General features: G+C 42.4%; 1 protein-coding gene across 1 annotated transcript in view; it reads right to left on the bottom strand.

The window, feature by feature from the left end:
• Positions 1-808: 808 nt before the first annotated feature.
• Positions 809-24,555, bottom strand: part of LOC141100007 (uncharacterized) — a 70,691-nt gene continuing 46,944 nt past the window's right edge. The window contains exons 3-6 of the mRNA XM_073588176.1: positions 13,147-13,413; positions 11,785-11,982; positions 4,302-4,354; positions 809-3,623 (exon numbers count right to left, since the gene is read on the bottom strand). Of these exons, the coding sequence (XP_073444277.1) occupies positions 4,323-4,354; positions 11,785-11,982; positions 13,147-13,413 (497 nt within the window). The 3' untranslated portion in view covers positions 809-3,623; positions 4,302-4,322. The remainder of the gene's footprint in view (positions 3,624-4,301; positions 4,355-11,784; positions 11,983-13,146; positions 13,414-24,555) is intronic.

Genomic DNA, 24,555 nt, shown 5'->3' on the forward strand with positions numbered 1-24,555 from the left:
TACGCTACGTGTGAATACGGCTTAGGCCGGTTTCACATTAGCGCTTTTTAAGCGCACGCACGGCCGGGGGTAGCTCCGCCCCCGAGCCGGCTCTCTGCCCGGCGTGCCCGCCCCTTGCTTGTAGCGCCGCCTCCTAGTGGACAGCGGCGCCTGCGATCGGCGCACCCTATCTTTAGCATAGGGTGCGCAGATCGTGCGCAGGCCGTGCGCTAGTTGCGCTTTGACCTGCGCTGCGCACTTTTGACGGTGCGCCGTGCGCGCCAAAATCCGAAAAGTTTGATTTTGGCGCGCACGGCGCACCGTCAAAAGTGCGCAGCGCAGGTCAAAGCGCAACTAGCGCACGGCCTGCGCACGATCTGCGCACCCTATGCTAAAGATAGGGTGCGCCGATCGCAGGCGCCGCTGTCCACTAGGAGGCGGCGCTACAAGCAAGGGGCGGGCACGCCGGGCAGAGAGCCGGCTCGGGGGCGGAGCTACCCCCGGCCGTGCGTGCGCTTAAAAAGCGCTAATGTGAAACCGGCCTTAAATGTCCAAGCAAAGTGGATGTGATTTCATGAAAACTCCACCCTCCATGCTTCAAAAGATGTTGCTGAACAATGTGGTGTTGGTGCTTTTTTTCCTCTATAGGCTTCATTGTGAAGCCTGAAAAAACTCATGTAAAAAAAAATGTCATTGCATTTTTAAGTGTAGAATCAAAGTTTTTTTGTGCTATTAAAAAGCATTAAAAATGTCGCTTCACATCTGCACCAAAAACACCGGGTGGTTAGGACTCCTGCAGAAAAAAAACAGCATTCATGCTACGTTTGAACATGGCCAAAATTTAACATTTTTATTGTTTTTTTATGGATTTAATGGAGAGAAAGAAAAATCAGTCATGCCAATTTTTTCACCATTTCCCCTTCATAGTAAATAATCTGATCGCTGTGCTGTGAGGGTCGTACAATTACAGGGATACCAAATATGCCTGTGTTATTTGCTTATTTGTGATGTTTATCATATTTTTAAAAAGCATATTAAGCATGACATTATTGGAATTGTTTTTCATTATTTGTAGTAAATTAGTAATTTTATAAATACGTCACAATAAAAGTGAACCTACAATAAAAATTACAGACTTCTCCATTCTCTGTAGGTGAGAAAATTTGCAAATTTGGCAGTGTATGAAATACATATTTTCCCCACTATATCTCTCTGTACCAGTATAATTTGTCTGTGGGTTTACAGTCTGCAATGCAGCTTTAAATATGCCAAATTATCCAATACTGATCAATGTAGGCTGTGGCGCATAGCTTTAGTTGCTGTCTGCAATGATAGATGCTATGGTTTCGAGTGCTGTGGAGACCCGATCAGAAGAAGAGATCCTAGAGATGCCCGATCCGGTCGTCCCTGAGGAGGAGGCGCTACAGAGCGATGAAGACGGGGAGAGAAAAGAGTGGAAATGAAGTTGGGACAAAGCCCTGATGTGCCAGGACAGTGGGACTGACCCCTCAAATTGGAACAGACCCTCTGAATCCATAACGGTTGAGAGCTATGAGTTCACTTTTCCAGATACACATGGATGCATCACAACATCAGACTTATCTATATTTAAAGGGGACTTGACTAATAAGTCCCTTTTTGTTGCTTAGTGATTGGTAAGTAAATGTAAAAGTAACTTAAAGCCCTGCGTTCATACTATATAAATCAGTGGGTGACTAGATTGGGATGAGGGGAGTCGGGAGAGCTTTGATTTCCCTGGTCCAATCTTTTTATCATATAAGCACACCCCTGTGAATGTGAGTAACATGATTTACAAAGGCAACATCACCTCTGTCTCCTTGTACAATTTGCACATGCATGCGTCGTTTTGTACACTCTCTGTCTTTATCAGCGCACTGTGCATGCCCAAGAAGGCAGCAGTGATGTAGAACTCACAAGCGTTGCAGAGTTGGTAGTGACATTGATCTTACAAGTCATGTCATTCACAGGGGCGGGCTTACGTGTTTCCGCAAGCCCCAACCAACTAGTTCCACACTCCGGGGGCCTTCCTTTTATTATACACTTCCGCCTTCATTTTCAACCTCTTGAAGAAATAATGACACATTCAGAACAGCAGTCCCTTTTTACATGTCTTATCTGAAAACTAAGAGTATGCTAGATACCAGATCCACAAGAATTTATGAAGAGTGTAAGGCTGTGTGCACACGTTGCGGATTGGGCTGCTGATTTTTCCGCGCAGATTTGGCAAAATTTGCAGGTCCAAAGACCTGCGGATTAGCCTGCGGTTTCACACCTCTACAATATTGAAGGAGTGAAACCGCTGCATTTTCCGCACAAACAGTTGACATGCTGCGGATTGTATTCCGCGGAAAAATCCGCAGCATGTGCACAGCGGTTTTGCTTTTTCATTGAAAATAATGGTACTGTACAACGCAGCTAATTCTGCTGCGAATCCGCAGGGCCAAATCCGCTGCGGATCCGCAGCAGAATCCGCAACGTGTGCACAGACCCTTAGACTATCACAGAATGTCAGCAGAACAGAGATAAGTACTTTTATGGGTTATCCAGAACTTTGATTAATTTTCCCTATGAGTCTAAGGCTGCATGCACACGCTGCAGATTGCTCTGCACAGATCTGAGAAAAAACGCAGGTAAATCCGCAGGTCAAAAGACCTGCAGTTTATCTGCAGTTTTTCTGCGGTTTGACACCTGTCATTGAGCAGGTGCCAAACCGCAGCGGAATCCGCACAAAGAATTGACGTGCTGCGGATTTGAAACCGGAGTAAATCCGAGCGGAAAAATCCGCAGCATGTGCACTGCGGTTTTCATTTTATATTGATTTTAATGGTACTGTACACAGAATCTGCAGCGTGTGCACACACCCTTAGAACTCACAACTACCTGCCTGTTCTGCCCTTGGCTGATCTGTGCCACTTCAAAATAGTCATAGACCACTCCTGTTGGCTTCTTGTGACATCATGTCTACAGATCAGCTTCTCCTCTGCTCTGCTCTGTCAACTGGGCATAATTGCCAATGTCAGCTGTTAATCAACATATCAGCAGTGATGCCCCTTTGACAGAGCAGCCGGGAAGAGGACTAGCTGTTTTATTGACCTGAGGTCAAGTGTAGAAACGCAGTCATCAGCAGGAGTTTTTAGCCTCATAGAGAAAAAATCAAAAGTCCCAGATTACCCCTTTAAGAAAGATTCCATTGATTTTCTTGATTGGTTCTTCGACTTGAAATCTAAAATCATGGATGATATGTAGGCTCTCTAAATATTCCTGTAGGAATGGGGTTTATTAAGGGCTGAGGAGGGTGATCTTTGTTTTTATAGCTTATCGAGGGATTGTTGTGGCATGGGTGCAGTCCATACATATAGAGTATCAACAGGCAGACCATCCTTTTGAGTGTAGCATGCTCATCCCTGTCGTCCTTACTGGATTTCTTCAACCAACATGTCCAATTGTGAGTTAAGGAATGTCAATACAAAATCTGATGTCTGATGGCATTAGTATTCCTTTTTCTAGCCATGACTTTGATAATCAGTAGAGTTCTCTGCATTGTCCCGGTGAATTTGTACGTTTTTGAGATGTGCGCTTCCTCTTTCCCAACAGAATCGAAACTTTGGGGCTTTCAAAAGGTTCTAACAAAAAGAAGGAAATGTTGACTTGATATGAACAGCATGAATTCACAGAACTGACCAAGAGATAAAAAAAAATAACAAACTCCAATCTACCAAGAACGCTTAGGACCCCATACAATAAAAGTCGTCCAAAGTTGACAATTTCAGCTGGATCTGCCAACCATCTAATGTATATGGAGGGCTTCTGATAGCTCCCAATAGATTATGTCCAAGCGACATAAAGATTGAGAAGTTGGAATTCCATCACTTGCGCCTTTTTCTTTGCCAACAAATAAGCCTTTGAGAGCTGTCACTGGCATTTACTTACTCCACTCTCCCCATAGAGAACAAAGGAGCCAAGCATTCCTCTGTATGGGTTAGTTGGTGAATATGACCAACTTTAGTTTTATGAGATCATAGAAGAGCACACAGACCAGCCCTGGTTTTTAAAAGGATTTTTCAGGATTTTTTTTTACTTCCCAATCTTGCCCACTATAAAAATAAATAAAATTAGTTTTCCCACCTTCTGCAGATCAAGCAGTGATGTCACAACTATAGCACATGACTGCTGCAGCCAATCACTGGGCTGAGGAAAGTAAAAAAAATCATACAAAACCCATTCAATACAAAGAACCTTTTTTACAGAAAGATATTTACATTACAGCAATAAAGAACGCACATGATGTAGAAGCCACTCACCTGCTGCCCATCAATATGGACTCAGACATCCAAATGTTGTTCCTTTTGACTACCTGGTTTAAAGACAAGAAAGAAAATGAACTCACAGGTGGACATTCTATAGAATTACACCTCCGTAACATAAAAATAGGAATTTCTTTGCTTTACTGGGGTGGTTGTAAAAATAAAATATCGCTAACACCAGTTTACCAAGTCGAAGTGGTGCCAATTTTCGCAAGAATTTAGAGCCATTCACACAAACCACAAATATTTGAAAAAGTGATTGTGGCTTTAGATACATTTATAAAGTCTTTAATCCACAAAGAAAAAATTGAATGGAAATGGCATTGTTGGGACAGACATACCAAACCAGGTACGTGCCGTTATCATTTTTCTTTGCAAACCTTTAACCCCTTTAATGACCAGCGGTATTTCAGATTTTGCGTTTTTGTTTTTTGCTCCCCTCCTTCCCTGAGCCATAGCTTTATGTTTTGGCCAATATGGCAATGTGAGGGCTTGTTTTTTGCAGGACGAGTAGTACTTTTGAACGACACCATTGGTTTTAACATATTGTGTACGGAAAAAAAAAATCCAAGTGCAGTAAAATTGTAAAAAAAAAAGTGCAATTCCACAGTTTTTATTTTAGCATGTTCACTAATTGCTAAAACTGACCTGCCATTCTGATTCTCCACATCATTACGAGTTCATAGACAACAAACATGTCTAGGTTCTTTTTTATTTAAGTGGTGAAAAAAATAAAAAATTTGTTATAAGAAAAATGGCGCCATTTTCCGGGACCTGTAGCATCTCCATTTTTCGTGATCTTAGGCTGGGTGAGGTCAATGTCAGAAAAGGGTTAAAGAAAATCTCAGTAGGGTCAACTCTCCTAAGCCATCTGTCTATATTTGCATGTAGGTGATGGAAAGCTGAATAAAAGTGATATTTTGATATCGCACTTATCGAAAGTAGTGTCAGTTTCAGTGAATGTCTGATTTAAAGTAGTAAGTGGCAATTAGTAGGATCCAACCTCCTAAGTTGTCTAAATGAATAAAGTTGAATAAAATGATACCTTGATATCTGCAATCTGATGTCTTAGTCCAGAGAAATCCATGTTTTTCTTATGTGTAAATGAGCTGTTCCAGGCTTAGGGCCAGACACTGATGTGTATGAGAATCTGCCTGCAGGGATTATTTTTAACAAAAGAAGGTGTTAGCAGTGTGAGACATGTAACTAATGCAGGACAGTAAAACTGAACTTTGTCTCCTTACAAACACATTTTTTGCTGCTGTAGCTCTCGCAGCTCTGGTGTATTGGTACAATACTACAACACTGGTTGCCCGTAAGATGGAAGGTGAAACACAAGGAGGACACCTGCAGATGTGTCAGTAAGGGAAGAGTCAGACGGCCTTAAAACTTTGACGGGGATTGCAACACCATGCTCTGACTGGCCATGGGCATTCCCGACTCGATTGTGACAGTTGCATAGAATCACATGATGTCATGCTCGGGTAGAGAGAGAGAGCCAAAAGGCCAGTCCGAGCATTGCGTTGCGATCCTTGTCCAAGTTATAAGGCTGTCTGACTCTGTCTGATGGCCGGTCTCTGCAATGAGATCAAGAGAGCAGAGACCGGCCATCACATATCACACTGGTAACTCCCCCTTCTATTTGTAATATGCACTGGAGGCAGATGCTCATGCAGATCTGTGTCCGGCCCATAGCCTGGAAAAGGTCATTTACATATAAAGAAAACGTGGATTTCTCTAGAATAAGACATTGGATTGCAGATATCAAGGTATCATTTTGCTCAGCTTCCTATGACCTACCGGTACATGCCAATATAGATGGCTTAGGAAGGTTGATCCTACTGACAGATTTTATTTAACATTTACTCAAAGTGACACCACTTTTGATAAGTACAGGGCATCATTGTTACTGCTACTGTTTATGTAACTGCTATTATTATATGTTGTCTTTTACCACCTGGTAACACTAATGTCTCTAGAATTTTCTGCCTTGTTTGGGTCTTCAGGCTTTTTATGTCATATTAATTTAACCTATGTGTAGCTGTTCTTTTTATTTCTAGAGTAACTAAACTACCAATTGTTTTTCTTTTTTGCTAATTCTATCCATCATTGATAGTTATTTAACTTTGCAAATCACTTTTTTAAGCAATTTGGCTCCAGTCCTGTAAAAATGTATCTAAGTGACCTCTTATTCCTTGATCTGCTTGTCTTGTTTTTCTGTATTGATATCTTAGCATATTCTAATACTATTCATTAAGTGGACATTCTCTAGCAGTGGAGGGGAGGCTGCTTTAAGTCTCTTTCACACATCCTGATATTTCCGACACTGGAAAAAACAGTAATGCGTGTACGTGTGTGGCATCCGCGGGCTGTCCATGTGCACCATCCGCAAGACACGTACTGGAGTAGAATGCAGAATAGAAATGACAGGTGTTCAGGTGTTAAAGATGTGCAAAGATAGATAGATGAGATATATAATTAGTGCTGTGCATAAAGGGCAGCCATCAGGGCATTACTGCCCTGACTGGCGAATGGGGACCGGTGGGCAGAGGGGGCCCGCATCGGGCCTCGTCTCATCTGCTCACTGGGCCCTACCGGCAGGCTAAACCGGGCCCTTAGTGGCGCTGCGGCAGTTGAACGCTATTGACATGCGGGCCCGCATGTCAATAGTTAACAGCCGTCAGCCAATTGGAGGCTGGCAGCTGACGTCAGCCGCAGCGCGCACATCGCCGGCGTCTGATGTCATTGTCAGTCACCGTTGAGTGTGCGCTTCAGCTGCGTGGAGGGAGCTGCGCCGCAGGAGCGTGGCCAGGTAAGGAGAACTTGTTTTTTTTTTTGAAAGCCGCAATCCGGGGGGCCCGGGGCAGAATGCTGGACATGGTGGCAGAATGCAAGACATGGTGGCAGAATGCAAGACATGGGGGCAGAATGCAGGACATGGGGGCAGAATGCAGGACATGGGGACAGAATGCTGGACACGGGACAGAATGCGAGACACGGGCAGAATGTGAGACACGGGGCAGAATGTGAGACACAGGGGCAGAATGCGAGACACGGGCAGAATGTGAGACACGGGGCAGAATGTGAGACACAGGGGCAGAAAGCAAGACACGGGGAAGAATGTGACAGTGAGACACAGGAGGGGGCAGGATGCGAGACACGGGGCAGGATGAGAGACACATGGTGCAGGATCATGGGGCAGGATGAGAGACACATGGTGCAGGATCATGGGGCAGGATGGATACAATGTAGACAGATGGGGCAGGATCGGGAGATCATATGGGGGGCAGAATGGATACTCATGAGGGCAGGATGAGAGAAAATATGGCTGGAGCCAGAAATGAGACACACGGGGGCCAGGATGGGGGGAAATTATTACCATATGGGCTAATTAAGAGATATTTTTACTGCAGTGATGCATTTTATTTTTTTGAGGATACTGTTACTGTGCAGAGCGACACTATAGTAACATAGTAACATAGTTTTCAAGGCTGAAGGATGACCTTATGTCCATCTAGTTCAGCCTATTTTTAGTGCAGCTGTTCTGCATTGTTGATCCTGGGGAAGGCAAAAAAACCCACAGAGTAGAAGCCAATTTTCTCCATAGGGAAAAAAATTCCTTCCCCTAAGCTGGGTCAACCATCTACCTATAATATTTTGTTATTCGTAACCTTCTATACTGTTACTCACAAGAAAAGCATCCATTCCTTTCTTAAATTCATTCAGTGAGTTGGCCATCACCACTTCCTCAGGAAGAGAATTCCAGAGCCTCAGTGCTCTTACCGTGAAGAACCCTCTTCTATGCTGGTGCAGAAATTGTCTTTCCTCCAAACGAAGAGAATGCCCCCTTGTTCTTGTCACAGTCCTTGGTACAAACAGTTCATTGGAGAGATCTCTGTATTGCCCTCTGATATACTTGTACATATATATTAAGTCTCCCCTAAGTCTTCTCTTTTCTAGAGTAAATAGACCTAATTTTGATAACCTTTCTGGGTATTGTAGTGAACCAACTCCATTTATCATTTTAGTAGCCCGCCTTTGAACCTTTTCAAGTTCAGTAATGTCTTTCTTGAGCACTGGCGTCCTAAATTGCACACAATACTCCAAGTGTGGCCTGACGAGTGATTTGTACAGAGGGAGAATTATGTTTTCATCTCGTGTCCCCAGACCTCTTCTAATGCTTCCCATGACCCTATTTGCTTTGGTTGGTGGCAGCTGCCTGACACTGGGCACTCCAATTTAGCTTCTTATTGACTAAGATGCCTAAGTCTTTTTCCATGTCTTATTTCCTCAGCAGTTTCCCATTTAGTAATGATACTGATAGTATTATGTCGCCTTTTTTTCTTCATCTGGTGTATTGTAGAAGTTGGGAAAAAATTAAGTAATGTGCTCTGCAAGTGGAGCTCTAGATATCTGTGTTATTTCCTGCATATACAAGCCCTAGCTGGAAGTCGTGATGACGGTCTGTGCTGGATGAAAGATGAAAAGTGAAGCTGAAGGACTTCACCTAGAGACGTCACTGGTGAGTCAGTGTGTTACCTGTACACTGACACTATACACTATATACAGAGTGCCTTTGTACAATGTCACCAGTGATCACTGTATTACCTGTACACTGGCACTATATACAGAGGTCCTGTGCATAATGTCACTGGTGATCACTGTATTACCTGTACACAGACACTGCATACTAAGTACAGATCTCCTGTGTATAATTGCACTTATAGTGATAGTATTATGGTTTTTTTTTATTATTGATCTGTATTATAGTATTCAGTCACCATGTGGTGATAATATGTGGTCTGGGCATGGTGTGGTGGTATTTGTTCCTTGTATGTGCTATTGTTCTGTCACTGTGGTGGTAATATGTGGTTTGTTCATGGTGTGGCAGTATTTCTTCCTTGTATGTGGTATTATAGGTCACTATGTGGTGGTAATATGTGGTATTTGTCCCTTTGGATGTGATATTATTGGTCATTTTAAAAATTGAAAAATAAATAAAAAATATACCTAAATTGTATTGGATAATTTAACAAATGATTAATAGTTTAGAGTAGAGCAGGGCCCGGCCAAAAGAGTCTACCTTGTCATGGTGGCATATTTAAAAAATCTTTTAGCCAAAACAAGAGCTGCTGGCTACGTGTGTAATCTGGAGATGGGAACTGTTAATGTGTGATTGGTGTGAAGTCAAGTTTTTCCAAGAGAGAGCGGTGGGATTGTGGACAGTTCGAGGGGGTGGAGGGCAAGGCTGGGGTAGAGCCTGGGCGGAGTCTCAAGGAGGCCCCGAAGATTTTGCCAGTATGGGGCCCCAAAATTCCCAGTGGCAGCCCTGCGTGCGTGTATAGTTTACTGTACTTGTATTAAGATAATAAATAAATGGAAAAAACTACATGGAAACCTCCCTATTTTTGATAACCAGTCAAGGTAAAGCAGACAGCTGCATGCTGATAGTATCAGGCTGGGAAGGTCACTGGTTATTTTTCCATTCCCAGCCTAAAAATATCAGCCCATAGGCACCTCACATTAGATGTGCCAATTCTGGTGCTTTTACTGGCTCTTCCCAATTGCTCTGGAGTGTTGGCAATGGTAGTAATGGTAGTTTGGGTTGATGACAGCTGTTATTTGTCAAAAAAACAGCTGGCATCAAGCCCTGGGGTTAATAATGGAGAGGTGTCTATCAGACACCCCCATTACTAACCCAGTAATCAAAAATAAAAACACACACAGAAAATAACACTTTATTTGAAAAAAGACTCCCCCATACTATCCCTCATTTACCACTTTATTGAAAGTAAAAGTCCCATGCAGGTCTGCAGTAATACACTGAATCTGATGTAAACCAGAAATGGATACCTAAAAGCCATAAAAAGATAGAAATAAACACAAGAGACATTCCCTCGTTCGCACGAAGTTGCGACGTAGTCCAAGTACCTTGCATCCAGCTCTGGCATCGGTGAATAACAGTAAAGTTACCACTGTTCTCAGGCAACAGGTAGTGATGTCAACACTCATCATCTTCATTGTTTCTTGCCAAGCACAGTGAGACCCATCAGCTCTGATAAGCATTGTATCCAGTAACCAGTGCCTGTTAAGATCAGGAACTTTCCTGCTATTCACACACTCCGGAGCCGGTTGCGAGGTACGTGGACTACATTGGAGCTGCGTGGGAACATTTGGTGAACAAAGGATGTCTCTGGGGTTTATTTTTAACTTTTTATGTTTTTCAGGTATCCATTTCTGGACTACAATGGATTCGATGCATTACTGTGGACCTGCATAGGTTTTTTTTGTCAGAAAAGTGGTGAACGAGGGATAGTGTGAGAGTCTTTATTCAATTAAAATGTTTTTTTTTATGTGTGTGTTTTTATTTTTTATTTATTCTGGATAGAAACCTCTCGATTACTAACTCCAGGGCTTGATGCCAGCTGTGAATTTTGACAAGGTGCCAAAGATTTGACAATATGATTGGCAAGGTGCCAGAATTGGCACATCTAATATGATGCGCCAATTCTGTAGCGGCTGTGGGCCGGTATTTTAATGCTGGTAAGGACCCAATAACCAGAGACCTTCCCAGCCTGGTAATATCAGCTCACATCTGTGTGCTTTACCTTGGCTGGTTATGAAAAATAGTGGGGACAGCACTTCAGAAAGAAATGCAAAAAAATCACTCAAAACATCAAATAAAATCCAAACAAAAGATTTGTGGTTTTTCACTTTTAACACTTCACCTCCCTATTGCTGCCTTTCAACCTCAAAAAAATACTATTAGGAGAAAAACAAAAAAAAGGTGTTTGGGGTTTTTTTTGTTAAATTTCTGAACTATTTTTCATAACTTTAATAATGAAAAAATTGTTTGGCAATGTTGTAATCGTGCTGACCTGTTGCCATATCATTTTTACCACAAAATGAACGCCATAAAAACACAGGCCAAACACAGGCAAAATTGCTTTTTTTTTCTCAGAATTTCACCGCATTTGGAATTTTCTTCCCATTTTCCAGTACAAGTGGTGTCATTGAAACTACAACTTTTCACACACATAAAAAAAACAAAACAAAAACAAGCTCTGAAATGGCTATGTAGACAGAAAAATGAAAAAGTTATAACAATTGGAACAAGGGGAGAAAAAAAAAGAAAGTGAAAAATGAAAACATTCCCTGCTCATTAAAGGATTAATAACTATCATTGTTGGACCTTTTTTATATTTTCACTTCAGTTCTTTTATCCATTATAAATAATTCTCTTTTACAGTAACAGGAGTCTTCTCATTAGAACAGATTAGAGTAATAATTCACTACGGTCATTTATGCTTCACAGGATACACTCAGTAGATATTATTCTTCCGCAATAGTATTATACTGCCCCAAAAAGTGCTGGAACAGATGTACTTTATGTCCTTTTAGTATTCTACATACAGTACGGTAGCCCTTCGCACAGCTGTCTATATAGTTTCGGATGCAACATAATAACTTAGAGACTCACGTAAATATGAAATGGTGACAATAATGACCAAGAGTATTAGGAATATGGAGCCACAGGTGATCAGCAGCAATTTGTTCCACTTCAGAACTTCAGAGGTCACTGACGTCAGGATATATTCTAGGGGGATCAGATACTCAGGTCCTGTATCCTTATCTTTATGATCTGTCTTAGCCTCTTCTGCTATGACTGGTGAATTATCTGGGAGAAAAAGAGCGAAAGAACACAATAAGCAACCGTTAAACACTCTTCAATCACTTTGTTTTCTTTGGAGTGGTAAGTAATGATTTTTCTCTAGAAAAACCTTGCATCCCAGAGGAAGGGAATCAGACAGAACCATACTGTGCGTACATGTGCATCAAAGGCTCCGTCGCAGAACTTTGAACAAAATAGTGCAGTAGGGTACACTATTTGTCCAGTTTCTCAATGGACACAATGACAGAAACCAATAGAACCCACCAGGCTATGTTCTCACAATGAGTAATTGGGCAGTTTTTGATGTTGCAGGTTTTCGGCAGCATTTCTGCATCCATTAGACAAGTTAGATTACTTGTATTTTTTTCATTGAGTTTTTGAGTGTGTTTGTGTAAATGTATTTTTATCTTATTTTTGGCACTGTAGTTTCTCTCTCTTTTTGGTGTGTCATGCTTTGTTGTTTTTATACTTTGTTATTTGGCTTTGACAAAACTTTATACAGACGTGTGGATAATATAATTTTTTTATCTGTGAACTTTCATCATCTAATGCGATTCTATGGGGAAAATCCACACATAAAATTCAGCATCCAGAAGACAAATTGACATATTGTGCATTTCAAACACAAATCACTGGTCAGTTAACGCTGCAGAAAATAAAAACACAGTGTTTACGATATTTCTAAAAATCTCATCTACTTTTCTGGAACAGTAAGACACTGAGTTTTTTTTTACACAGTATCAAAAACGTATCCTGGGCACTTGACCTTATGGCTGATGGGGGCTGTTGGTGTCTTCAATTTGACAGATTTGGCACTTTTGTAATTTTTGTTCCTATACTTCTATGATGGAAGAGAAAAATGAAAATGGACAACCAAGATATGAACATCATTCAACTCTTGGTATCTATGCTCATGAATAGTCTGGTGTAGCATCATAAACTTCATCCATGTTTTGGCGTTAAATGTTTCTCAAATTTTGTGAATTTCGGTAGTACAAAGCCTGTCAACTTAAAATAAACATTCCATGGTATAACATCTACTTAGGACTGAGTCTTGTGATGAGGTTATTGGTGGCCTACAGCTACGGGCAACTAGAAGGCTTCCATCGGATCCAGAATGTGACATTGTCTTCTTTATACGCAAATAAAAAAAGAAAATGCATTATGTACCCATTCTTAGCGTCAGATTGTTACTCGACTTTTCTCCAGTTGGACTTATTGCTGTGCAGTTGAAATAAAGTTCTGCTCCAGAAACAGGACTCATGTTAATGATGAATTTTGCAGGTTCTGATTTATTTAGAACTTTCATGTCTTCCATTTTGTCAGATAAGAAGAGTTGGTAGGTGATGGGCAGAGGTCCAGTTTCAGAGAAACAAGTTATATGCATTGTATTGTTGGCAAGAAGGCTGCACTCTATTATTGGTTTAGATAGAGAACCTGTAACAAGATAATAAAAAAAATAAATGCATGGTTATAAAGGCAGAGACAAAAAATTGTAAATTCATCAAATCCTTCTTGGCATAAAAAGACTAACTGACTGTTTATGATAGTGATTTCGATAATGTAGGATCCTAACAGGGATAATCTAAGAACATAAACTTTAAATGTCACTTTGGGGATGTAAATCTTTAAGGCAATATCATGTAATACAAAAGTATATTGTTATGGAGTGGCCCCTATTTAATAGTTTCATAGTTTTAAGGTACAAATAATTAGCATGTCTATTGAGAAAGAGGAAGGCAAAAACTCCTTGAGGCAGATGCTACTTGCCCCATATTAGGACAACCATTTTGTATAATAATTCAAGACTTCACATACATCAAACTAGCTCCCTGGATCAATGTCACATCACAGAATCTCGTACCCATAACCTGTGATATTATATTTTTCAAGAAAGGCATCCCGGTCTTCCATGTTCTTTTTGAGTGAAATAACCATTACAACAGAGGCAGAGAGTTCGATAGTCTCACAGCTCTTAAGGGCCTGTCACACTAAGCGATATCGTTAGCAATATTGCTATAACGTCACCGATTTTGTGACGTTATAGCGATATTGCTAGCGATATCGCTATGTCTGATACTTACCTCTGACCGGCTCCCCCGCTGATTATCGCTGATCGCGCGAGAACGTCTTGGGCCGTTTCTCGTCGTCAGCTTCCTGCTGGGCTTCCTGTGGCACTGACGAGCGACGCGTGGAGGCGGGTGGGAGGACGTGAGGATCGCCTCGTCTGACAGGTAAGTAGCGACCCCCGTCCTCTGCTATGTCGCTGGTGAGATCTGCCTGTGTGGCAGCTCACTTGCGACCACTTAGCGATGCACCAGCGATCCTGACCGCGTCATATCGCTGGTCGGGATTGCTGGTGCATCGCTAAGTGTGACAGTACCTCTCCATCTGCTATTATGATTGAACCTTCTTTCCTATAGACAAGTGAATAATCTGGTCAGATGCTGGTTATCTTCATAAGACATTCTTGTAAATTATCACCAAAGCTCATCAGAGAAGACAGAGGATAGTGAAAGAGATAATATATACAGTTGAAACCAGAAGTTTACATACACGCTATAAGAAAGACACATCTGCATGTTTCATGTTTTTCTCAATATCTGACATGAAATTAGAATAAACCTTTCCCATTTTAGGTCATTTAGAATTACCATAATTATTAATATTTGCCAAATGCCAGAATAATGAAAGTGAGAGAATGTTTTAAGGCATTTTTATTACTTACTGCAAAGTCAAAAGTTTACATACACTAAGATTACTATGCCTTTAAACAATTCTGGGCGGCCCATATGATGAGGTCATGTGTTTTGAAGCTTCTGATAGTCTTTTTGGCAACATCTGAGTTAATTAGAGACACACCTGTGGATATTTTTAAATGCACACCTGAAACACACTGCTTTTTTTGTGTAGCATCATGGGAAAGTCTCAAGTAATCAGCCAAGATATCAAAAAACAGATTGTGGACTTGCACAAATCTGGCTCATCCTTGGGTACAATTTCAAGATACCTGAAGGTGCCTCGTTCATCTGTACAAACAATTATACACAAGTACAAACAAGATGGGAATGTCCAGCCATCATACCGCCCAGGAAGGAGATGGGTTATGTGTCCCAGAGATGAAGGTGCTTTGGTCTGACATGTTCATATCAATCCAAGGACAAAACCAAAATGCCTTGTGAAGATTATGGTGGAAACTGGTAAGATTTTGCCAATATCAATGGTGAAATGAGTATTGTATCAACATGAGCTGAAAGGCCACTTTGCCAGAAAGAAGCCATTACTCCAAAAGAAACATAAAAAAGCCAGATCAATGTTTGCAAATGCACACAAGAAAAAAAGACCTTAATTTTTGGAGACATGTCCTTCGGTCTGATGAAACTAAAATGTAACGTTTTTGGCATAATGACTATCAATACATTTGGAGGAAAAAGGGAGAAGCTTGGAAGCCTAAGTACACCCTCCCAACTATGAAACACGGGGGTGGCAGTATCATGTTGTGAGGTTGTTTTGCTGAAGGTAGGGACCGGCGCACTTCACAAACTAGATGGCATCATGAGAAAAGAAGATTATGTGGCAATACTGAAGCAACATCTCAACACATCAGCCAGGAAGCTAAAGCTTGGGCGGAAATGGGTCTGCTCAATGAAAAATGACCCAAAGCATACTGCCAAAATGGTAACAAAGTGGCTTAAGTTAAGGATAGCAAAGTCAATGTTTTGGAGTGGCCATCAAAAGCCCTGATCTCAATCCTATTGAAAATGTATGAGCAAAGCTGAAAAGGTAGGTACGAGCAAGGCGACCTACACACCTGGATCAGTTACACTAGTTTTCTCAGGAGGAATGGGCCCAAATTCTGACCAACTATTGTGAGAAGCTTGTGGAAGGATTTCCAAAACGTTTGACCCAAGTCATTCAGTTTAAGGGCAATGGTACCAAATACTAATGAAATGTATGTAAACTTTTGACTTTGCAGTAAGTAATAAAAATGCCTTTAAACATTCTCTCTCTCATCATTCTGGCATTTGGCAAATATAATTATAGTATTCCTAACTGGGAAAGGTTTATTCTGTTTCATGGCAGATATTTAGAAAAACATCCATATGTGTCTTTTTATAAACTTCTAATTTCAACTGTAGATGACTAGTGTAAAGTGTAATCATTTTATTCTATTGGCTCATTCATCCAAAATTCCAGCACAATATTATTCCATAAGAAATTTAATTCTTTATTATTTCATTTGTAGTGCATTAAAGACATTTGCAAAGTTAGTATAGAGAGAAGAGAACACTTCAAGCTGATGCATTTCTGACTATACGTTTCTTTCTCAGAGGCCACTAAGGAACATAATGTCAGAAATGCGTCATTCTACTCTTTATACTAACTTTTCACATGTTTTTAATGCACTGCAAATTAAGTAATAAATAATATATTTTCTTTCTGAATACTGTGCTGGTGTTTAGGATCAATTGGCACATGGAGAGGAAAGTGGCCATGTACAAGCTGTGTTGAGCTGATGGAACTTTTCTCTTTATAATATCTGATCATGTTTCATCTATCCCTAGATAGATAGATTAGGGATACCTACGACTTTTGTTACAGAAAAGTGTGCATCTAATCAGTCTTGGCTAAAGCTGTGCATGTATGGATAATCCACATTTAAAGTCCTCATACACTTTAGATTCAAGTCGGCTGAACCTGTCGAATTGGTTGGCTACTAGTTGTCTTCAATTGATTTTGGCATGTTTCAGGGATTAGGCTGTTGCCTATGTCTGGCTTCATACTACTTTTTGATTAGATGATTCTGAGTTTCTTCACAATAGGACAAGGGTTCAACAGGGATTTATAGGCGCACATCATCTTCATCAAGTCAACTTTTTATTGAGTGAAATATCCCAGCTCTATCAGAGGTTAGTATTTTTAATTGATATTTATTAAAAATTCTGAAGGCCCATAGGACCTAAGTATCTTGAAGCTGCATTTATTTCAACGGCTGAGAATTAACATCCATCTCCTCTCTTCACACAGGTACAATCTCTGCTACATCCCCTGCTTGCTGTCATCTGCTGCAACATTTCCTTTAATGGTATAATCTCTGCTACAACTCCTGCTTGCTGTCATCTGCTGCAACATTTCCTTTAATGGTATATAACAGTGCCTGTTGATTGTTTGCTAAATTCATTTGTTGCATTGTACTCAATACTTACTGCTGTATATCCATGTTGGGGCCAGTAGAGATGTTATCAGGTGCAAGGTGTTACCAGCATATGGATGTATCTAGGCCCTGTGCCTTTGTCTAACCTCCCCTGGTGTGCTAGCCAATTGCTAATTTATCCCAAATTAATTCCCACAATCCCTTTCACATGATCCTCTACTCAGTCCTATATATTTAGTAGCATCCCAAGGGGTGTATGCGTGTGGGGTCTGGCACGTGTATTTCTGCAGCATAAATATCACTGCAGCAAAAGTATCTTGAAGCTGCAGTTATTTCAATGGCAGTTAGTCCCGACAAGAGTCAGGACCCCACACTATGTATCTGTCTCTTTTTGGTATGTCTGCTGAGTAAGCACTTCTTATTACTTTGATCTAGCTTTTCTATTAACCCTCTCACTCCTTCACCATGTTTACATATGCCCTCTCAGTGTTTGCTCCATTAATCATCACTCTCCTTCGCTATCCCCAACCCCAGCACCCTCTAACCAAATAATCATCTCCCCTTCCCTCTTTCCTCCCCACCTGACTTCCTCTGCTGACCTGCTACTCAACCTCAAATCTGTCCTAATGAAACATAACACAAGCCGCCCACTCTCCTTCTCCCATCTGCTCTCCCTTTCTCTGCTTCTCCTCACTGCTGGCAACATATCTCCCAATCCTGGACCCCCACAGCTCATACCCCCATTACTACCCCTTCCTACCCCATTACTACCAACAGTTAATAATTTAAGAAAGAATAGAGGTAAAGAGAGATACATAAAGTGCATGTATACTAATGCCAGAAGTCTCGCCAACAAAATGGAGGAATTGGAGTTAATGTTGTTGGAACATAATTATGACATGGTGGGGATATCTGAGACATGGCTGGATGAGAGCCATGACTGGGCTGTTAATTTACAGGGCTATAGTCTGTTCAGAAATGACCGTACAAATAAGCGAGGGGGAGGCGTGTGTTTATATGTAAAATCGTCCTTAAAACCCATCCTTCGTGATAATATATATGAATCTAATGAAAATGTAGAGTCCCTGTGGGTAGAGATAAGGGGAGGGGGGAAAAATAATAAATTACTGATAGGGGTTTGTTATAAGTCTACAAAAATAATGGAAGCTACAAAGAATATCCTCATTAAGCAAATAGATGAAGCAGCGACTCAAGGAGAAGTCATTATTATGGGGGACTTCAACTACCCTGAAATACATTGGGGAACCGAAACCTGCAGTTCCAGCAAGGGTAATAGGTTTCTGACAACGATGAGAGACAATTACCTTTCACAACTGGTTCAGGACCCAACAAGAGGGGGGGCACTGCTAGACCTAATATTAACCAACAGGCCAGACCGCATATCAAATGTAAGGGTTGAGGGTCACTTGGGTAATAGTGATCACAAATTAATAAGTTTTCATGTATCCTTTAATAAGATGTGTAGTAGAGGGGTTACAAGGACACTAAACTTCAGGAAGGCAAATTTCCAACGGATGAGAGATGATCTTGGTGCAATTAACTGGGACGATATCCTGAGACATAAAAATACACAAAGAAAATGGGAGACGTTTATTAGCATCCTGAATAGGACCTGTGCACAATATATACCGTATGGGAATAAACATGCGAGAAATAGGAGGAAACCACTATGGCTAAATAGAGCTGTAAGGGGCGCAATAAGAGATAAAAATAAAGCATTTAGAGAATTAAAGCAAGTAGGTAGTGATGAGGCATTAAATAAATACAGAAGATTAAATAAATTCTGTAAAAAGCAAATCAAGACAGCAAAGATTGAGACAGAGAGACTCATTGCCAGAGAAAGTAAAAATAATCCCAAAATATTCTTTAACTACATAAAGAGTAAGAAGCTAAAAAATGATAGTGTTGGTCCCCTTAAAAATAGTCTGGGTGAAATGGTGGATGAGGATGAGGAAAAAGCCAATATGCTAAATGACTTTTTTTCAACAGTATTTACACAAGAAAATCCCATGATGGATAACATGATCAGGGATAAAAATTCTCCATTAAATGTCACCTGCTTAACCCAGCAGGAAGTACGGCGGCGTCTACAAATCACTAAAATTGACAAATCCCCGGGCCCGGATGGGATACACCCCCGAGTACTGCAGGAATTAAGCACAGTCATAGATAGACCACTATTTTTAATCTTTAAAGATTCCATAATAACAAGGTCTGTACCACAGGACTGGCGTATAGCAAATGTGGTGCCAATATTCAAAAAGGGGACAAAAACTGAACTTGGAAATTATAGGCCAGTAAGTTTAACCTCAACTGTGGGTAAAATCCTGGAGGGTTTTCTAAGAGATACTATACTGGAGTATCTGGAGAAGAATAACCTTATGACCCAATATCAACATGGGTTTACAAGAGACCGTTCCTCTCAGACAAATCTGATAAGCTTTTATGAAGAGGTAAGTTCCGGACTGGACCAAGGGAATGCAGTGGACGTGGTGTACATGGACTTTTCAAAAGCTTTTGATACGGTGCCACACAAAAGGTTGATACATAAAATGAGAACAATGGGGATAGGGGAAAATATGTGTAGGTGGGTTAAGAGCTGGCTCAGGGATAGGAAACAAAGGGTGGTTATTAATGGAGCACACTCGGACTGGGTCACGGTTAGCAGTGGGGTACCACAGGGGTCAGTTTTGGGCCCGCTTCTTTTTAACATATTTATTAATGACCTTGTAGGGGGCATAGAGAGTAGAATTTCAATATTTGCAGATGACACTAAACTCTGCAGGGTAATTAATACAGAGGAGGACAATTTTATATTACAGGAGGATTTATGTAAACTAGAAGCTTGGGCTGATAAATGGCAAATGAGCTTTAATTGGGTAGAACGAACAAGTTGTATAATTATGTTCTTAATTGTAAAACACTGGGCAAAACAGTCACTGAAAAAGACCTGGGTGTATGGGTGGACGACAAACTCACATTTAGTGGCCAGAGTCAAGCAGCTGCTGCAAAGGCAAATAAAATAATGGGATGCATTAAAAGAGGCATAGATGCTCATGAGGAGAACATAATTTTACCTCTATATAAGTCACTAGTGCGACCACACTTAGAATACTGTGTACAGTTCTGGTCTCCGGTGTATAAGAAAGACATAGCTGAACTGGAGCGGGTGCAGAGAAGAGCGACCAAGGTTATTAGGGAACTAGGGGGTCTGCAATACCAAGACAGGTTATTACACTTGGGGTTATTTAGTTTGGAGAATCGAAGGCTTAGGGGTGATCTTATTACAATGTATAAATATATGTGGGCACAATACAAAGACCTTTCTAATGATCTTTTTACTCTTAGACCTGTGACGGGGACAAGGGGGCATCCTCTACGTCTGGAGGAAAGAAGGTTTAAGCATACTCACAGACGCGGATTCTTTATTGTAAGAGCAGTGAGACTATGGAACTCTCTGCCATATGATGTTGTAATGAGTGATTCACTACTAAAATTTAAGAAGGGACTGGATGCCTTTCTTGAAAAGTATAATATTACAGGGTATATACACTAGTCTCCTTAATATTGCGTTGATCCAGGGAGCTAGTCTGATTGCCGTATGTGGAGTCGGGAAGGAATTTTTTTCCCCAATGTGAAGCTTACTGTTGCCACATGGGGTTTTTTTGCCTTCCTCTGGATCAACATGTTAGGGCAAGTTAGGATAGGATATGGGTTGAACTAGATGGACTTAAAGTCTCCCTTCAACCTTAATAACTATGTTACTATGTTACTATGTTACTGCTCCCTATCTACTAAGAACTGCCACAATCTTTCCAAAGTAAAACCCGTGCCATTGACACCCACCCCCTTGCTCCCTCTCTCAGTAGCACTTTGGAATGCCTGCTACTTCTGCAATAAGCTTCATGTGATTCATGACCTCTTTCTCTCTCACAATCTTGACTTCCTCAGCCTCACAGAAACCTGGCTAACATCCTCTGACACCCCCTCCCCTGCTGCGCTGTTATGGCTGCCTCCACACTCCTCACCCTGGCAACAGACACGGTGGAGGAGTGGGTCTTCACCTTTCTTCCAACTGCACCTTTAACCCAATCCCACCTCTTCCCTCCATAATCCCCCCTCTTTTGAAGTCCACTTTCTCCACATCTACTCTCCCGCTGACTTCCAAGTGGTTGTCATATACCAACCTCCAGGCCCGACCACTACCTTCATTGACCAATTCTCTCCCTGGCTTCTTCACTTTCTTTCAACTGACATCCCCACTATCATCATGGGTGACTTCAACATCCTCACTGATACCCTTCATTCAGCAGCCTCCAAACTCCTGTCCCTTACTTCATCCTTTGGACTTACCCAGTGGTCCTCCTCAGCCACCCACACAGACGGACATACATTAGACTTGGTCTTCACTCGCCTCTGCTCTCTTTCTAACTTCACCACCTTCCCTCTCCCTCTATCCGACCACCATGTACTCACTTTCTCATACCTGTCCTCTCCTGTCACCGATGTCAAGCAACATGCGCACCCTCGCAGAAACCTTGCACACCTAGACACCCACACGCTCTCTGACTCTATTCTACCACTGGCATCCATATCCTCACTCCACAACACAGACAGTACCACTGCTTTCTACAATGCCACTCTCGCATCAGCTATTGACACGGTCGTCCCTCTCATTCATGGCAGAATGCGACGTGTGTGTGTGTGTGTGTGTGTGTGTGTGTGTGTGAACATATATTCCTTTAAGAACACTTTTAATATACTTCATTTAAAAACACACACCTACCCAGTGAAAGTGGGCCATTGCCACAATGAAGAAAAAAGACGAGAAAAAGACTAGGCACCCCTAAAATAGGCCTATCTATGATCCTGCCTTACTGTGGAGGTTGGCACCCTAAGAGAATATGAAAGTCGGTGCCCCCCACTCAACGAAGGCTCTCCCTCCCTCACCTAGCTCACCTTAACTAAAAAGGTGAGAAAACAATGTCAAAATAGGATAGAGATGAAAGAAGCAAAAAAACTGGTCATAAAAAATACCAAAATATATACAAATATCAAGGCCAAAGGGTTTAGATGATAATCAGTGCGACTAGATCCTAAATAACAAATTGAGGCATTACCCATACAAAATAATACAACAATAAAAATGTGCTGCACCCAAGTTACTAGCACAATACTGATGGTCCCACAATAAAGTCACAAAATTATATGGGGTTAATTAGCTCCATAGATAAACAATCATAGTGACTTAACACTTGCAGGGCATGCCCCAATAGACAGATATGCTGCATAGCACACAGTATAATTTTAATTCGTCCCACAGACGTCACCAAAAAATACCAAATTCAATAAATTCAGCTGTTTAGCCCAATATTAAATATACACAGTCATATTGGTGACTTATCGTTTGCAGGACACGACCCGACGCGTTTCCCCGTGCTGCTGGTTCATCAGGGAGCCATAATAGCAGCAAAGATGCCAGATGCCTATGATGAGATGCACAAATATGACTGTGTATATTTAATATTGGGATAAACAGCTGAATTTATTGAATTTGGTATTTTTTGGTGACGTCTGTGGGACGCAGCGCTCAATCGGGCGCAGCGCATCTGTAAAAAATAGAATTAAAATTAAAAAAGGTTATACTCACCTTTCAACGGCGTCCGATCTCCTCTTCATGCGCCCGGCCTCACGGTCCCAGTAATGCCTTGCACCTTACACCGGAGAAGACGTCACTCTCGCGAGAGCGCGACGTCATCAGCGATGTTTCGCGCAAAGCATTACTGGGGTCGCGGGCCGTCAGAAGGTGAGTATATAACTATTTTTTATTTTAACAGAGACCATGCATACCAGGAAAGGGGGGTGACGGAACCATGCATACCAGGAAAGGGGGGTGACAGGACCATGCATACCACGAAAAGGGGGTGACGGGACCATGCATACCAGGAAAGGGGGGTAACGGGACCATACATACCAGCAAAGGGGGGTGACGGGACCATGCATACCAGGAAAGGGGGGTGACAGGACCATGCATACCAGGAAAGGGGGGTGACATGACCATGCATACCAGGAAAGGGGGGTGAGGGGGACCATGCATACCAGGAAAGGGGGGGTGAAGGGACCATGCTTACTAGGAAAGGGGGGTGAGGGGGACCATACATACCAGGAAAGGGGGGTGAGGGACCATGCTTACCAGGAAAAGGAGGTGAGGGGACCATGCATACCAGGAAAAGGGGGGTGACGGGACCATGCATACCATGAAAGTGAGGTGAGGGGACCATGCATACCAGGAAAGGTGGGTGACGGGTCCATGCATACTAGGAATGGGGGGTGAGGAGGACCATGAATACCAGGAAAGGGGGATGAGGGGACCATCCTTACCACGAAAGAGAGGCGAGAGGACAATGCATACCAGGATTGGGGGGTGAGAGGACCATGCATTCCAGGATTGGAGGATGAGGGGACCATGCTTAACAGGATTGGGGGGGTGAGGCGTACCATGCATATCAGGATTGGGGGGTGAGCGGACCATGCATATCAGGATTGGGGGATGAGGGGACCATGCATACCAGGATTGGGGGGTGAGGGGACCACGCATACCACGAAAAGGGGGTGACGGGACCATGCATACCAGGATAGGGGGGTAACGGGACCATACATACCAGCAAAGGGGGGTGAGGGGGACTATGCATACCAGGAAAGGGGGGGTGACGGGACCATGCATACCAGGAAAGGGGGGTGACGGGACCATGCATACCAGGAAAGGAGGGTTATGGGACCATACATACCAGCAAAGGGGGGTGAGGGGGACCATGCATACCAGCAAAGGGGGGTGAGGGGACTATGCATGCCAGTAAAGGTGGGTGACGGGACCATGCATACCAGGAAAGGGGGGTGAGGGGACCATGCATACCAGGAAAGGGGGGTGAGGGGACCATGCATACCAGGAAAGGGGGGTGAGGGGGACAATGCATACCAGGAAAGGGGGGTGACGGGACCATGCATACCAGGAAAGGAGGGTGAGGGGACCATACATACCAGCAAAGGGGGGTGAGGGGGAACATGCATACCAGCAAAGGGGGGTGAGGGGACTATGCATGCCAGTAAAGGTGGGTGACGGGACCATGCATACCAGGAAAGGGGGGGAGGGGGACCATGCATACCAGCAAAGGGGGTGAGAGGACCATGCATACCAGGAAAGGGGGGTGAAGGGACCATGCATAACAGGAAAGAGGGGGTGACAGGACCATGCATACCAGGAAAGGGGGGTGACAGGACCATGCATACCAGGAAAGGGGGGTGAGGGGACCATGCATACCAGGAAAGGGGGGTGAGGGGGACCATGCATACCAGGAAAGGGGGGTGAGGGACCATGCTTACCAGGAAAAGGAGGTGAGGGGACC

Source organism: Dendrobates tinctorius, unplaced genomic scaffold (genome assembly GCF_039654945.1).
Source record: "Dendrobates tinctorius isolate UK_male_01 unplaced genomic scaffold, ASM3965494v1 ptg000103l, whole genome shotgun sequence".
Taxonomy (NCBI): Eukaryota; Metazoa; Chordata; class Amphibia; order Anura; family Dendrobatidae; genus Dendrobates; species Dendrobates tinctorius.